We start from the raw sequence: 14,597 nt of genomic DNA, 5'->3' as shown, positions 1-14,597 counted from the left end.
TAGCTGCTCCTGTCACTGGCCAGCTCTCAGCTGTGCTTCCCTTTGTAGTCTGTAATGGTTTGCAAGCTCTGCCACATCCGTCATGGCCGATGTAGTACGATTCGATCTTAGTCCCGTATTGATGCTTTGCCGTTTGATGGTTCGTCGGAGGGCATAGCGGGATTTCTTATAAGCTAGAGTCCCACTCCTTGAAAACAGCAGCTCAAGCCTTCAGCTCAGTGCGGATGTTGCCTATAATCCATGGCTTCTGGTTGGGGTATGTACGTACAGTCATTGTTGGGACGACGTCATCGATGCACTTATTGATGAAGCCAATGACTGATGTGGTGTACTCCTCAATACCATCGGAGGAATCCAGGAACATTATTCCAGTCTGTGTTAGCAAAACAGTCCTGTAGCTTAGCATCTGCTTCATCTGACCACTTCCTTATTGAGCGAGTAACGGGTACTTCCTGCTATTTTCACTTGTAAGCAGGAATCAGGGGGATAGAATTATGGTCAGATTTGCCAAATGGAGGGTGAGGGAGAGCTTTGTATGCGTCTCTGTGTGTGGCTAAAGGTGGTCCAGACTTTTTCCCCCCTCTGGTTGCACATTTAACATGCTGCTAGAAATTTGGTAAGACAGATTTAAGTTTCCCTTCATTAATGTCCCCGGCTACAAGGAGCACCGCCTCTGGGTGAACGTTTTCCTGTTTGCTTATGGCTGAATACAGCTCATTGAGTGCCGTCTTAGTAGCAGCATCAGTCTATGGTGGTATGTGGACAGCTACAAAAAATACAGATGAAAACTCTCTAGGTAGATAGTGTGGTCTACAGCTTATCATGAGATACTCAACCTCAGGCGTGCAAAACCGTGAGACTTCCTTAGATATCGTGCAACAGCTATTATTTACAAAAAGACATAGTCTGCCGCCGTCTTACCAGACGCCGCTGTTCTATCCTGCCGATAAAGCGTATAGCCAGCCACCTGTATGTTGATAAGGTCGTCGTTCAGCCACGACTCCGTGAAGCGTAAGATATTACAGCTTTGAATGTCCTGTTGGTAGTTTAATCTTCCACGTAGGACGACAATTTTATTTTCCAAAGATTGCACGTTTGCTCGTAGAAGTTCGGTCGCCTACAAATTCTCCGAAGAATCTGGGTCTGTTCCCGGGAGAGCAGTATATCATTCACGTCGGGAGCCCGACTCGTTAAAAGAAAAAAGTCCGTAGCGGCTAAAGTTAGCTGAAGTTTGTAGTGGATATTTAAAGAGAACTGAACTGTAGATGAGTTTATCCTGGCCCATAGACTACTTTCAGTGCAAGGAACCAGGTTGTAAAATAGTTGTAAAACTCAAATTGTAATAGAATAGTCCATTCCAAAAATGTCTTTATTCTAAAGTTAGTCATCTGGAGGAAATGGACAGATTTTCTTCCAGCAACAGAATGCCTCCAGCATGCTTTGAGAGTCGAGAAAGTTCAGTCTTTTACATTGATTCAAATGTTTAACTTTATTACTGTGCTGTAATGCTGCAAAGGCAGGCAAAGTAATACAATATACACCGGACCCATGAGAGAGACGGTGTGTGTGTGTGTGTGTGTGTGTGGGTGGGTGGGTGTGTGTGCGTGTGTGTGTGTGGGTGGGTGTGTGCCTGGACTGGAACATGTCCGGGCTTATTCCCTCTCTCTGGCTGATGGTCTATCACTAGTGCAGTCAAGAACAATTAGTCATTTTTTCTTTTCCTGAGAAGTGTGGCGTTATCGGTCCATTGCATGTTTGCCCACCCAGTCTTCCGAACAGGGCTTTGAGGAGGGACATCTAATAACAGCTCTAAATCTCTCTGGCCATTTACTGATGCACTCTGTGTTAGATAGCTGGAGTTGACAGACTCCCTCTATGAGAGAAGTACTGGGGAACTAGCTGACCAGAGAAAGTTCTGTGGGTAGGGTGGAGTTTATGAGATGAGATGTGTGCTTCCCGCGGACTGAGTGGCTGGTGTTTGTGGTGTCAGGGGCACAGCGGACTGGTTCGGGGTCAGTAAGGACGGCGATGCCACTCAGAAATGGCAGAGGAAGAGTCTGCGCCACTGCAGCATGCGCTATGGCCGTCTGAAGCCCCAGGTGATCCGGCAGATGGACCTGTCCAGTCAGGACAACATCTCTCTGACCAGCACCGAGACGCCCCCGCCCCTCTACGTACCCTCCTCAGCACACGCCTTTGGCATGCAGAAGGTATGATACCTCTGTCATCTATATATTTGGGTCATAATGCCTATAGTACTTTTGTACTTCAGTGAGGGTTTCATTGTGGATCTTTGACAACATATGTTTGGATGTATCAATATTTGTCTCCTGTGGTACCCACAGTATTTTCTCAATTAAAATCTCGGTAGATTATTCGACCACAATCCAGTTTCACAATATACACTCAGTCCTAGATAGCCCGCTCCTAACCGATGTGTCTGTCATCTTCAGATCGTGGACCCGTTGGCGAGGGGGCGTGCGTTCCGTATGGTGGAGGAGGTGGACGGTTACAGCGTGCCCCAGACCCCCGTCACCCCCGGCGCCGCCTCCCTCTGCTCCTTCACCTCCTCCCGCTCAGGCCTCAACCGGCTGCCGCGGCGACGCAAGAGGGAGTCTGTCGCCAAGATGAGCTTCAGGGCAGCAGCAGCTCTGGTTAAGGTGAGCTTGCTGTGTGACGAGACATTCTATTGAAGGAAGTGATTCATTCTTTTAGAGACTGTCAGCTGCTAAAGCCCTCTACTGTACTGTACACACAGATCCAAACCATACCCACCCAGTACCACTATGACCAAACTCTTCCCTTAATCGATAAGGTACCCTCGGTGAAACAGCATGGCCTGATCAGTTGTGTGGAATCAGTCGGCCTCCGGCGTTCTAGAACAACACCGAGTTCCATCGGGGGCGGACACATTTCTTTTCTAAAGGAGACATTATCTCTGTGTTGTGTTGTGTCATTCAGTGTTGAGGGAGACCACGATATGTGCTGTGTTGCATGTTCAAGAGCAGCAGTGCTGTGCTTAGGACTACGGTTATGAAAGAGCTTACCGTTTTGGAAGTGCAAGAGTGACGTGGAGGAATGAACGAACATGGCTCCTCAAGCTCTGATATGCCTACTATGCATGTGTTATAATTATGAGGTACTGTCTCCAACATTTTCTGACATGCAAAAATACACTCAACTCAATGTTAGTGTGTGTGTGTGTGTGTGTGTGTGTGTGTGTGTGTGTGTGTGTGTGTACCGGTCAGCTCCGTATCGTCCTGCTGTGCTAGGTGACAGCTTATAGTGTGTGTGTGTGCATCTCAGGGGCGCTCCCTGCGGGAAAACGCCACCCTGCGGCGGATGCAGAGACGCAGCTTCACCCCTGCCAGCTTCATGGAGGAGGACGAGGTGGACTTACCTGATGAGCTGGACACATCCTTCTTCGCCAGAGTAAGGACATGTCCTCGTCTACTCTGTAGTTAGAAACTCATCTCAGGCATACAGCACCCCCTGGAGGTCTCTAACAGAGTTGCAACCTGGGATAGAGTCTAAAGGCCTGTGATTGGCCGACCAGTTAGTGTGTGTTTTCATTAGGACCAGGAGTTCTTCCTAAACCATGTGTGAGCTGACCAGGGAACTCTCCTGTGCCTAGTTCCCACCCACTACTGTTCTCAGACCTGGCCTACCCCCTCCCAATCCCTCCCCCAGGACTATCTGATGCAGGAGGAGTTGTCCACGTACGCTGACGAGGTGTTTGAGTCTCCGTCGGACGCGGCTGTGATGGATGTGGTGCAGGAGGAGGGCAGTAAGCTGGACGAGACGGAGCTGACCGGCAGCGCTCTGGACAAGAGTGAACTGGAAAGGAGCCATCTCATGCTGTGAGTCAGGCACACTCATCATGACAACAAGTACACCGAAACATCTGAAATGACTAGAGTATCTTTGGTTTCCTGTTGCCAATATCCAATACACCAGAGCATCTCAGTGAACCATTCAGTTGTGATGACACAGTGTTTCGGTTTAAAGAGAACCTACACTCTCCCCACGGGTGTTTCTGTGGTGGGTTCCTCTTTAAACTGGCTTTACCCCTCCTCTCTGTCTCCCCTCCCCTCCCAGGCCTCTGGAGCGAGGGTGGCGTAAGGCCAAAGAGGGAACCCCAGGACCGCCCAAGGTGCCCTTGCGGCAGGAGGTGGTGAGTGTGAACGGACAGCGACGGGGTCAGCGCATCGTTGTGCCCGTCAAGAAGCTGTTCGCTCGGGAGAAGAGGCCCTACGGGCTGGGCATGGTGGGGAAGCTCACCAACCGCACCTACCGCAAGCGCATCGACAGCTATGTGAAGAGGCAGATAGAGGACATGGATGACCATAGGTAATGGTCTCTAAGACCATGCTGAGGCTCAGCGTGTTTAATACATGAGACCATCGGTGTAGAGTAGAGCACTTCTGTGTTTAAACCGTTGTTTTCTAATATGGACATTGTGTTTCCATCAGGCCTTTCTTTACGTACTGGATCACCGTTGTCCACTTGCTGATCACCATCCTGGCTGTCTGCATCTATGGCATCGCCCCCGTGGGCTTCTCCCAGCACGAGACGGTTGATTCTGTGAGTACCACCTCACTTCCCTAGTCAAATCAAATCAAAGTTTATTGGTCGCGTACGCAGTTTAGCAGGTGTTATTGCGGGTGCAGTGAGATGCTTGTGTTACTAGCGCCTAACAGTGCAGTGAAATGCTTGTGTTACTAGCTCCTAACAGTGCAGTGAAATGCTTGTGTTACTAGCTCCTAACAGTGCAGTGAAATGCTTGTGTTACTAGCTCCTAACAGTGCAGTGAGATGCTTCTGTTACTAGCTCCTAACAGTGCAGTGAAATGCTTGTGTTACTAGCTCCTAACAGTGCAGTGAAATGCTTGTGTTACTAGCTCCTAACAGTGCAGTGAAATGCTTGTGTTACTAGCTCCTAACAGTGCAGTGAAATGCTTGTGTTACTAGCTCCTAACAGTGCAGTGAAATGCTTGTGTTACTAGCTCCTAACAGTGCAGTGAAATGCTTGTGTTACTAGCTCCTAACAGTGCAGTGAAATGCTTGTGTTACTAGCTCCTAACAGTGCAGTGAGATGCTTGTGTTACTAGCTCCTAACAGTGCAGTGAAATGCTTGTGTTACTAGCTCCTAATAGTGCAGTGAGATGCTTGTGTTACTAGCACCTAACAGTGCAGTGAGATGCTTGTGTTACTAGCTCCTAACCGTGCAGTAAAATTTCAATCAAATAATCCTAAACTAAAATCAAGAAACGTCTGAACGAATCATTACAGCTTTACAATGGCCTTACAGTCGTTATGACCTTCTATTCCATCCTTCCAGGATCAACTTGAAATGTGAAATGTTTTCCTCCGCAGGTTCTAAGAAACAAAGGTGTATATGAAAATGTCAAGTTTGTACAACAAGAGAACTTCTGGGTCGGGCCCAGTTCAGTAAGCACATTCACATTGCTCCCCTTTTGTTCATTCAAACATTCTGTTCCATGACCAGATATGTCCTATCCTTTCAGTTTGGAAGGTACTTATTTGAGCGCTTTAACTAGGCCTGATAAAGGGATGGTGTTCTATGTGTCTATTCCTCACTGTCTGCATGCCATCTGTCTCCCTCGTTAGGAGGCTCTGATCCACCTGGGGGCCAAGTACTCTCCCTGCATGCGTCAGGACCAGCAGGTGCACGACCTGATCCGGGACAAGAGAGACATAGAGAGAGACTCTGCCTGCTGTGTGCGCAACGACCGCTCCGGCTGTCTACAGACCTCAGAGGAGGAGTGTTCGGTGAGTCGTGAGTCCCTGAGCCGACCTATTCTCTCTCGCTCTCTCTCTCTCTCACTCTTTTGTACTCTACCTCCACGAAAGAGCTATTTAGGGGTCAATATTTTTTCCTTTCGATCTTTGTTTTGCCTCAGAGTACTCTGGCCGTGTGGGTGAAGTGGCCTGGTCATCCCAGCACCCCTCAGCTGGAGGGCAGAGACAGGCAGTACGGCTCAGTGTGCCATCAGGACCCCCGGTGAGAGAACCACTCTGACATTCAGCAGTACGCCGTCACACTCCTCATGCTACTGTTGTTGCACTGTGTGCTTATTGGGACCACGGACTGAACTGTGTATCCATACTAATATTTCATCAATATTTTTCACCCCACAACAGGATTTGTCTCGAGCCAGCATCGGTGGCACCGCATGAATGGCCTGACGACATCACCATGTGGCCAGTGAGTATTGTGTAACCCCGTTGGTCACGATGAGAGGGTGAGAGGTCAGAGGACCTGTCAATCAGTCAGTGTCTCCTTGTTACCTCTGGCTGTGTTTTTAGGTTTGCACCAGGTACAACACAGGGAACCACACCAACCTGCCTCACATAGACTGCACCATCACAGGCCGGCCCTGCTGCATCGGCACAAAAGGGAGGTGAGGAGAGCCTACATACAAAACCAAACATGCAAACAGTCACGCCAGACACCACACACACATTCCTGGGGGTCTATTTACTATAGACACTGTGGTGTTGATTTGCCTGTGTCTGTGGTACATGTAGATGGATGCTTAAACAAGGCAGGGGGCTGCATCTCAATAATCTACATGGACTTCCTCTCCCCTCTTGCCTTCATCTGCACTGATCTGGTAAAGCAGCAATATGTAAGCAGTGTAGTGGTCACCATGTGTCTTGTTCATGACCTGTCAGTGCACATGAAGGGGAGGAGTCAAGGGAGTGTGTGGCCTCGAGGTCATGCTGTGGTTCTCCCGTTCCTCAGGTGTGAGATCACGTCCAGGGAGTATTGTGACTTCATGAAGGGCTACTTCCACGAGGAGGCTACTCTCTGCTCCCAAGTAAGTAAGCATCTCTCTACCCCATGAATATCGGACTATTACGTTGCGTTAGGATATTGCCAAGTCATCTTCAGTGGCTAGCTAGTATGATGGATACGATAGCCCGAGTCCTACAAAATACATAACGCGGACCATAACCCCGGCCCCGTTCCGACTAGGTTAATGAGACAGGCTGAGTCGGAGGCAGCCGTTGAGGAGCAGAGGAAGATCTAAGCTGTCAGAGTGGATAGTGTTTAATCACCCACCAGGGTGCCACACAATACCCTACTGAGTAGGCAAACTGTCCTCACTGTAATCCCCTCTGCTCTGAGCTACAGAATATCCAGGGCACAAGTAAATATATTCACACAGAAGGCTCTTCATTATAAACAGGATGTATTCATTCCACAATATGTGTCAAATGAAAATCCATCCTCTACTACTGGTACTTGCAGCGACATGTTTGTCTTAGAACAGCATGGCAGTAAAATAAGTTATTGTAAATCCGGTGGGTATCTGTATGCTATGTGTGTGTGTGTGTGTGTGTGTGTGTGTGTGTGTGTGTGTGTGTGTGTGTGTGTGTGTGTGTACAGAGACAAAGAGAGAGATGGTGTCCTGTATGTGATGTAGTCTACCTACTCCCCGTGTCTTTCTCCCCCAGGTTCACTGCATGGATGATGTGTGTGGCCTGCTGCCTTTCCTCAACCCAGAGATCCCAGACCAGTTCTACAGACTGTGGCTCTCTCTCTTCCTGCACGCTGGGTAAGTGGCTGCCTGCCTCTGCCATTTCATCACAAATCCTCTGTCCATCTTAGCAGCATTTAATACATTCGACCGGGACTGTACTGTTAGACATCCCTGGAGCAGCTGTATTATAATGAGGCAGAAGGGTGGCCTACGATTCGTTCCATTGGGTGACCAATTATGTGTCCTCTCACTGATTCATTATGTGTCATGTACACTTTCTCCAATAACTCCTTCTTCAAGCACCTCATTAATGTCTTTGACTTCTTCAGTCAGAATGTCAGTGGTCCCACAGCGCAGATGTCATGAGCTTATATTAGTAGAAGAAGCTGAGTGTGTACACTAACGTGCCACCCGGAGGAAGAGGAGGGAGCAGAGTAGCAGTCCTCCATCTCTCTGCTGCCTGTCTCCTCTCTCTCCTCTCTCTCCTCTGTCTCCTCTCTCTCTCCTCTCTCTCCTCTCTCTCTCTCCTCTCTCTCTCCTCTCTCTCTCCTCTCTCTCTCTCCTCTCTCTCCTCTCTCTTCTCTGTCTCTATCTCCTCTCTCTCTCCTCTCTCCTCTCTATCTCCTCTCTCTCTATCTCCTCTCTCCTCTCTCTCTCTCTCCTCTCTATCTCCTCTCTCTTTCTCTCTCTCTCTCTCTCTCTCTCTGTCTCTCTCTCCTCTCTCTCGCTCCTCTGTCTCTCTCTCCTCTGTCTATCTCCTCTCTCTCTCCTCTCTATCTCCTCTCTCTCTTCTCTCTCTCCTCTCTCTCTCTCTCTCCTCTCTCTTCTCTCTCTCTCTCCTCTCTCTCTCTCTCTCTCTCCTCTCTCCTCTCTCCTCCCCGGGGTAATTGAAGGAAATGTCCTCTCTGCAGGCAGTAGCCCTCATTAGGCCTGAGGAGATAGACAGACAGCAGTGACATATCGATGCTGGATAAACTAGAGATCTCTGGTTGGCTGGCTGTGGAGGTGTCTTCTCACAGCAGCCGGATTAGCTGGATCCCTCCATCACATGCAGAGGACATACTCTTACATTCACACGCATACACGCTGTAGGATCCTTCGCATCATGGTGTAACGTGTCTTTCTGTCCCCCTGTAGGATCCTTCACATCATGGTGTAGCGTGTCTTTCTGTCCCCCTGTAGGATCCTTCGCATCATGGTGTAACGTGTCTTTCTGTCCCCCTGTAGGATCCTTCACATCATGGTGTAGCGTGTCTTTCTGTCCCCCTGTAGGATCCTTCACTGCGTGGTGTAACGTGTCTTTCTGTCCCCCTGTAGGATCCTTCACTGCGTGGTGTAACGTGTCTTTCTGTCCCCCTGTACGATCCTTCACTGCATGGTGTAACGTGTCTTTCTGTCCCCCTGTAGGATCCTTCACATCATGGTGTAGTGTGTCTTTCTGTCCCCCTGTAGGATCCTTCACTGCGTGGTGTAACGTGTCTTTCTGTCCCCCTGTAGGATCCTTCACATCATGGTGTAGTGTGTCTTTCTGTCCCCCTGTAGGATCCTTCACTGCGTGGTGTAACGTGTCTTTCTGTCCCCCTGTACGATCCTTCACTGCATGGTGTAACGTGTCTTTCTGTTCCCCCTGTAGGATCCTTCACTGCGTGGTGTAACGTGTCTTTCTGTCCCCCTGTAGGATCCTTCACATCATGGTGTAATGTGTCTTTCTGTCCCCCTGTAGGATCCTTCACTGCGTGGTGTAACGTGTCTTTCTGTCCCCCTGTACGATCCTTCACTGCATGGTGTAACGTGTCTTTCTGTCCCCCTGTAGGATCCTTCACTGCGTGGTGTAACGTGTCTTTCTGTCCCCCTGTAGGATCCTTCACTGCGTGGTGTAACGTGTCTTTCTGTCCCCCTGTAGGATCCTTAACATCATGGTGTAGTGTGTCTTTCTGTCCCCCTGTAGGATCCTTCACTGCATGGTGTAACGTGTCTTTCTGTCCCCCTGTAGGATCCTTCACTGCGTGGTGTAACGTGTCTTTCTGTCCCCCTGTAGGATCCTTCACTGCGTGGTGTAACATGTCTTTCTGTCCCCCTGTAGGATCCTTCACATCATGGTGTAGTGTGTCTTTCTGTCCCCCTGTAGGATCCTTCACTGCATGGTGTAGTGTGTCTTTCTGTCCCCCTGTAGGATCCTTCACTGCGTGGTGTAATGTGTCTTTCTGTCCCCCTGTAGGATCCTTCACTGCGTGGTGTAACGTGTCTTTCTGTCCCCCTGTAGGATCCTTAACATCATGGTGTAGTGTGTCTTTCTGTCCCCCTGTAGGATCCTTCACTGCATGGTGTAACGTGTCTTTCTGTCCCCTGTAGGATCCTTCACTGCCTGTAGGATCCTTCACATCATGGTGTAGTGTGTCTTTCTGTCCCCCTGTAGGATCCTTCACTGCGTGGTGTAATGTGTCTTTCTGTCCCCCTGTAGGATCCTTCACTGCGTGGTGTAACGTGTCTTTCTGTCCCCCTGTAGGATCCTTCACTGCGTGGTGTAACGTGTCTTTCTGTCCCCCTGTAGGATCCTTCACTGCGTGGTGTAACGTGTCTTTCTGTCCCCCTGTAGGATCCTTCACTGCATGGTGTCAGTGTGCTTCCAGATGACCATCTTGAGAGACCTGGAGAAGCTGGCAGGCTGGCTGAGGATCTCCATCGTATACATCCTGTCTGGCATCACCGGCAACCTAGCCAGCGCCATCTTCCTGCCCTACAGAGCAGAGGTCTCCCCCATAACACACACTAACACACACACCTCAATATGTAGGCTTCAATTTGGACAGCTCAGAACACATGACTGGTAATAGTGTCAGATGAGACAGACTAGATGTATGGTTCAGACTGGGGGGGGGGTCTTTCATTGTTTTGTGCAGCTCATAGAATGTGTCTAATAGAATGTGTCTAGGTGCTGAGTATTTCTATGTTGACCTTTTCCACTGACTGACCGGTCCCTCTCTCTCCCCCTCCCTCCGTCAGGTGGGTCCGGCAGGCTCCCAGTTTGGCATCCTGGCCTGCCTGTTTGTGGAGCTGTTCCAGAGCTGGCAGATCCTGGCCCAGCCGTGGCGGGCCTTCATCAAGCTGCTGTGTGTGGTGCTCTTCCTCTTCGCCTTCGGCCTGCTGCCCTGGATCGACAACTTTGCCCACATCTTTGGCTTCATCTCTGGCTTCTTCTTGTCCTTCGCCTTCCTGCCCTACATCAGCTTCGGACGCATGGACATGTACCGCAAGCGGCTGCAGATCATCGTCTTCCTGGTGGTGTTCTTGGGGCTGTTCGCCGGCCTCGTGGTGCTTTTCTATGTCTACCCCATCAAGTGTGACTGGTGTGAACTGCTCACCTGCATCCCCTTCACAGACAAGTTCTGTGAGAAGTATGACCTCAACGCCCACCTCCACTGAGGAGTGGGAAGGTAGCGCCAGAGGAGGGGCGTCAGGTCAAGAGGCATCGATTGGCAGGTGTTATCAACCAATCCTTGTCTCTGTTCTGCCCTATCGTGTGGCTAAAGAGGAGGGGGGGGGTCCTGTGCGGAGCTCCCTCTCCTCTGGCTCTGTGAACTGAACTCTGATGACAATATGCTTGTGTTTTTTACTCGGTCTGTCTGTATGAATAAGTAGGAATGCCACTGCACTCGTCATGAGGACTTGCATTAATCACATTCTTTTCACCCCCCCCCACACACACCATCTTCTCTCCTTCACTGACCAATGAGAGAAGGGTATGGTCTATCCCCTTATCTAAGCCCTTCACACATTTCTCTCTCTCTTCACGTATAAGGCAGGGTTTGGAGGAGTCATCACTGGTACAATAGACAGAAGGAAATATTTCTGTATGTTTTTCAAATTTTTTAATTTTTATTTTCATGTTTTTAACACTCACAATCCAGGAGTAGGTTTTGTAATTATTCAGGCAACCTCTCAAAACAACCAGGGACAAACAAATCAGACATTAATACCTTTGGTGCCTTGCTGATAAATGTACCAACTACTGCCATATTTTTGTTACAAATACGTTGAGCACTCAAATGCTATCCTTTTATTGGTTTGTTGCTTCTTAAGAAGTAATGATTGATTGAAACAAGGTAGTGTTTTAGCTACCTATCTACTCATATGTAATTGAATACAACAGTAAAAAAAAAAAAATTTCGAAAAGAAATCCGTCAGTGAAGTCTGTCTGATTTTCTGTGGTGACTGATGCTGCCCTTTACTTTCAGACATGAACATTAGTTACCGTTCGCTAACCATCAGCTTTGTTGAAGGCACCACTGTTTTCGTGATGTATGTCAATGTTAAAGGGAGTATGAGGAGCTATAAAATCAGTGGCATCGTTTCCCTTTGTTGCCTTAGTACATCATAGTGTTAATACGAAAAGATGAGCAACAGCCAAAGAGTTCAACACACTAGAGGACTAATAGGGTTTAGAAAAATAAAATGGTATTTACATCACACTCAGAGAACTCAATAATAGTAGTATCTCAGTAACAGTATCTCAATAACAATAGTAGAGTTAGTATCTCAATAACAATAGTAGTATTAGTAGTATTAATAGTATAGTAGTATTAATAGTAGTATTAGTAGTAATACAAACCTCAAACAAGAATAGTACTACAAAGTACGATTTGTGGCAAGGAACATTTCATTTAAATACTCTCAAAACGAAGCATAATTACAATGAAGAATTTTGGGACTGCAAAATTCGAACTGTTGATAATTCAATGACGTATACACAAAGTATGCAGAAACTCGACATTGCATCTCAAACATTCTGATTCTGTCTTCTATCACGAACAATTGGTTTTTCTTTCTGTTGCTGTTTTCTAAGAAAACCCATTCTTGTCCCCTTCATGCGATGGTGCATGTCCCCTCTCTATGTTGCAGGGGGTCGGGATGCTGTCTGTGAGGTACTGAAAGATGGTGTCTCGGAGCCTGCTGGTGCTGCAGCTGAGATTGATGGGGCAGTGCCTTCTCTCATGGAGCACCTGTGGTTGCAACCTGGTCTCAGAGCATTTCATATGATTCTGTATGTAAATCTGAGATAATCCATTTAGTATGATATTACGATTTACAATTCGTATTATATGTTCAGAATTTGCAAAACATACAATATATTAGGATTTTACAAAACGTGTAATATGTTGCAAATTCTAGCTAGGTGGCTAATGTTAGCTAGCTTGCTAACATTAGCTAGGTTAGGGGTTAGGGTTAAGTTTATGAGTTAAGTTAAAGTGTTAAGGTTAGGGTTAGGTTTAGGGGAAGATTAGCTAAAAGGTTTAAGGTTAGAGTTACGTGAAAGGTTAGCTAAACGTGAAGGGTTTGCATAAAGGGTTAAGGTTAGGCTTAGGGGAAGTTTTGGATAGCATGCTAAGTAGTTGCAAAGTAGCTAAAAAGTAGTAAGTCGTTGAAAAGTCGCTAATGTTGTCCGTGAGGAGATTTGAACTCGCAATCTTTGCTAGATGTTCGTTTTACATGCCCACCCTCCTTAAGTAACCATCTGTCTTATGTAACCACACCAAATGTAACCTATCATACTAAATGGAGTGTCTCGAATTTACGTACAGAATATTATGAAATGCTCTGAGACCAGGTTGGTGCGTGGATCTGTCTGTATGCTATAGTGTGGTCTGGACGGTCACCTGTGATGACCAGAGTCTATGTTTACATGGTGGATGAGTTCCAGTGCTAGGGTTGATGTGATTATGAGTGGGGTGGTGACGGCCGGCAGTGACTAGCAGCCGCTGTTCCGCCGTGCGTAGGCCGCTCCGCCGATATGGTACTCCATCTCCTGAAAGGTGAGGTTGGGCACAGTGATGGCAGAAGGCCCCTTCTCCTTGAAGCCTGCCTTCTGGTAGAAGGGCACCAGGAACTCCTCACAGACCAGCAGGGCCCTCCGGAGGCCTGGCACACATCGCAGGTACTGCAGGTAGCGCCACAGCAGGATGGAACCTTTACCCTGCTGGCGAGCGTGGCGGTGTACAGACAGTACATGGATGTGCACTGCCGAGGTTTCTGGGATATGTTGGGTCATGGCCTCCTGGGGTAGGGAAAGGCAAAGGTAGGGTTAATGACCAGGTATGATCAGAGTAAAAAGATGTATTTTATTGATGGTTACCTTTCAGATTATGAAAAAAATATGTCTGTTTTTTGGGGGGCAAAACAATTCCAAATATACAATGGAGGTAGCTACTGGAAATTGTGGTGTCTGTCTCACCTGCCCCAGTCTCTCTTTGCCCCAGCCTGAGCCGATGATGAACGCCACCAGCTGGCCCTCTTCAAACCAGCCCAGGGAGAGCTCCGGACACTGACTTAGGAAGTTCAGCACCTCGTCAAGAGTGAGAGGACACTCACCAGACACAGAGACGAATGCTGGTGGGAGGAGAGACGAGACACACGGTCAGTCAGTGAGCAGATGAATCATCTTGGAAGATGAACCAACCAGGGATTACAGGCTGCTTGTTCTCTTTTCACAGTGTATTGATGTCATTCACAATCCATTTTTTTGGGACAAAAATCTGTGATAAACACACATTTGGTGGTATTATGGCATTGTTTAGTTTCCTGAGCTATTTATATAGTAGAGACTGACAGCTATGTGTTAGAAATGATAACATTTTGTTAAGACCCAAAAGCCTCTCTAGTCCAACAAATCCTATACAATCAACATTTTCTGAGTAACCAGTAGAATCTGGAGATATTCTTACCTTCTCTCTCGATCTCGAACACGCTGATGGCGTCCTGTGGGGTCAGGTTCCTGAACTCGCTGGCGGGGAGCGTGTGGCGTCTCTGGGTTCGCGGAATGACCCCACCAACCGGGGTCCTGGTGTAGAAGGGCTTGAGGAATGGAGAGCGGCTGGCCTGATGTGTCATGATGGTCAGTTACTGGGCTGGTGAATAATAACGATGAAACAGTCTCTGTCCTGTCTTTACAAGTACAGCAGCTCTCTTTCCAGTCTTCTGTTGTAGAGACTAATGTAGATATTTTCTTGGTTAGATGTTGGTTTCCTCTTGACCGTTTTTGTTGTTGTTCCAGAGTGGTTTGATGATGATAATAGTCTTTGAATCCAACACT

At 48.0% G+C, this 14,597-nt stretch overlaps 2 protein-coding genes across 3 annotated transcripts in view; one reads left to right on the top strand and one right to left on the bottom strand.

Annotated features, from left to right (window-relative positions):
- LOC115104212 (inactive rhomboid protein 1-like) overlaps window positions 1-11,861 on the top strand; it is a 51,418-nt gene extending 39,557 nt beyond the window's left edge. For both annotated transcript variants that reach the window (XM_029625500.2, XM_065006481.1), the window contains 15 exons: window positions 1,991-2,210; window positions 2,454-2,660; window positions 3,307-3,432; window positions 3,691-3,860; window positions 4,099-4,350; window positions 4,473-4,584; window positions 5,376-5,450; window positions 5,631-5,792; window positions 5,924-6,024; window positions 6,165-6,228; window positions 6,330-6,424; window positions 6,769-6,844; window positions 7,485-7,585; window positions 10,107-10,260; window positions 10,514-11,861. In XM_029625500.2, the coding sequence (XP_029481360.1) occupies window positions 1,991-2,210; window positions 2,454-2,660; window positions 3,307-3,432; window positions 3,691-3,860; window positions 4,099-4,350; window positions 4,473-4,584; window positions 5,376-5,450; window positions 5,631-5,792; window positions 5,924-6,024; window positions 6,165-6,228; window positions 6,330-6,424; window positions 6,769-6,844; window positions 7,485-7,585; window positions 10,107-10,260; window positions 10,514-10,933 (2,335 nt within the window). In that variant the 3' untranslated portion in view covers window positions 10,934-11,861. The remainder of the gene's footprint in view (window positions 1-1,990; window positions 2,211-2,453; window positions 2,661-3,306; window positions 3,433-3,690; window positions 3,861-4,098; window positions 4,351-4,472; window positions 4,585-5,375; window positions 5,451-5,630; window positions 5,793-5,923; window positions 6,025-6,164; window positions 6,229-6,329; window positions 6,425-6,768; window positions 6,845-7,484; window positions 7,586-10,106; window positions 10,261-10,513) is intronic.
- Window positions 11,862-13,256: 1,395 nt separating this feature from the next.
- On the bottom strand, window positions 13,257-14,395 carry LOC115103628 (serotonin N-acetyltransferase-like). Its single transcript, XM_029624472.1, has 3 exons — window positions 14,230-14,395; window positions 13,740-13,894; window positions 13,257-13,562 (listed from the first exon to the last, which is right to left on the bottom strand). Exons 1-3 carry the CDS (start codon window positions 14,393-14,395, stop codon window positions 13,257-13,259), a joined length of 627 nt encoding a protein of 208 aa, XP_029480332.1.
- Between the last annotated feature and the right edge of the window lie 202 nt (window positions 14,396-14,597).

The sequence above is a fragment of the Oncorhynchus nerka genome, linkage group LG21 (assembly GCF_034236695.1).
Source record: "Oncorhynchus nerka isolate Pitt River linkage group LG21, Oner_Uvic_2.0, whole genome shotgun sequence".
NCBI lineage: Eukaryota > Metazoa > Chordata > Actinopteri > Salmoniformes > Salmonidae > Oncorhynchus > Oncorhynchus nerka.
This window is presented reverse-complemented; position numbering and strand designations above follow the sequence as displayed.

Coding starts and splice junctions, on each gene's coding strand:
- LOC115103628 (XM_029624472.1), bottom strand. CDS start 14,395: ATGACACATCAGGCCAGCCGCTCTCCATTCCTCAAGCCCTTCTACACC. Junction 13,895..14,229: donor GTTCGAGATCGAGAGAGAAG/GTAAGAATATCT, acceptor TCCTCCCACCAG/CATTCGTCTCTGTGTCTGGT. Junction 13,563..13,739: donor GCAAAGAGAGACTGGGGCAG/GTGAGACAGACA, acceptor TCCCTACCCCAG/GAGGCCATGACCCAACATAT.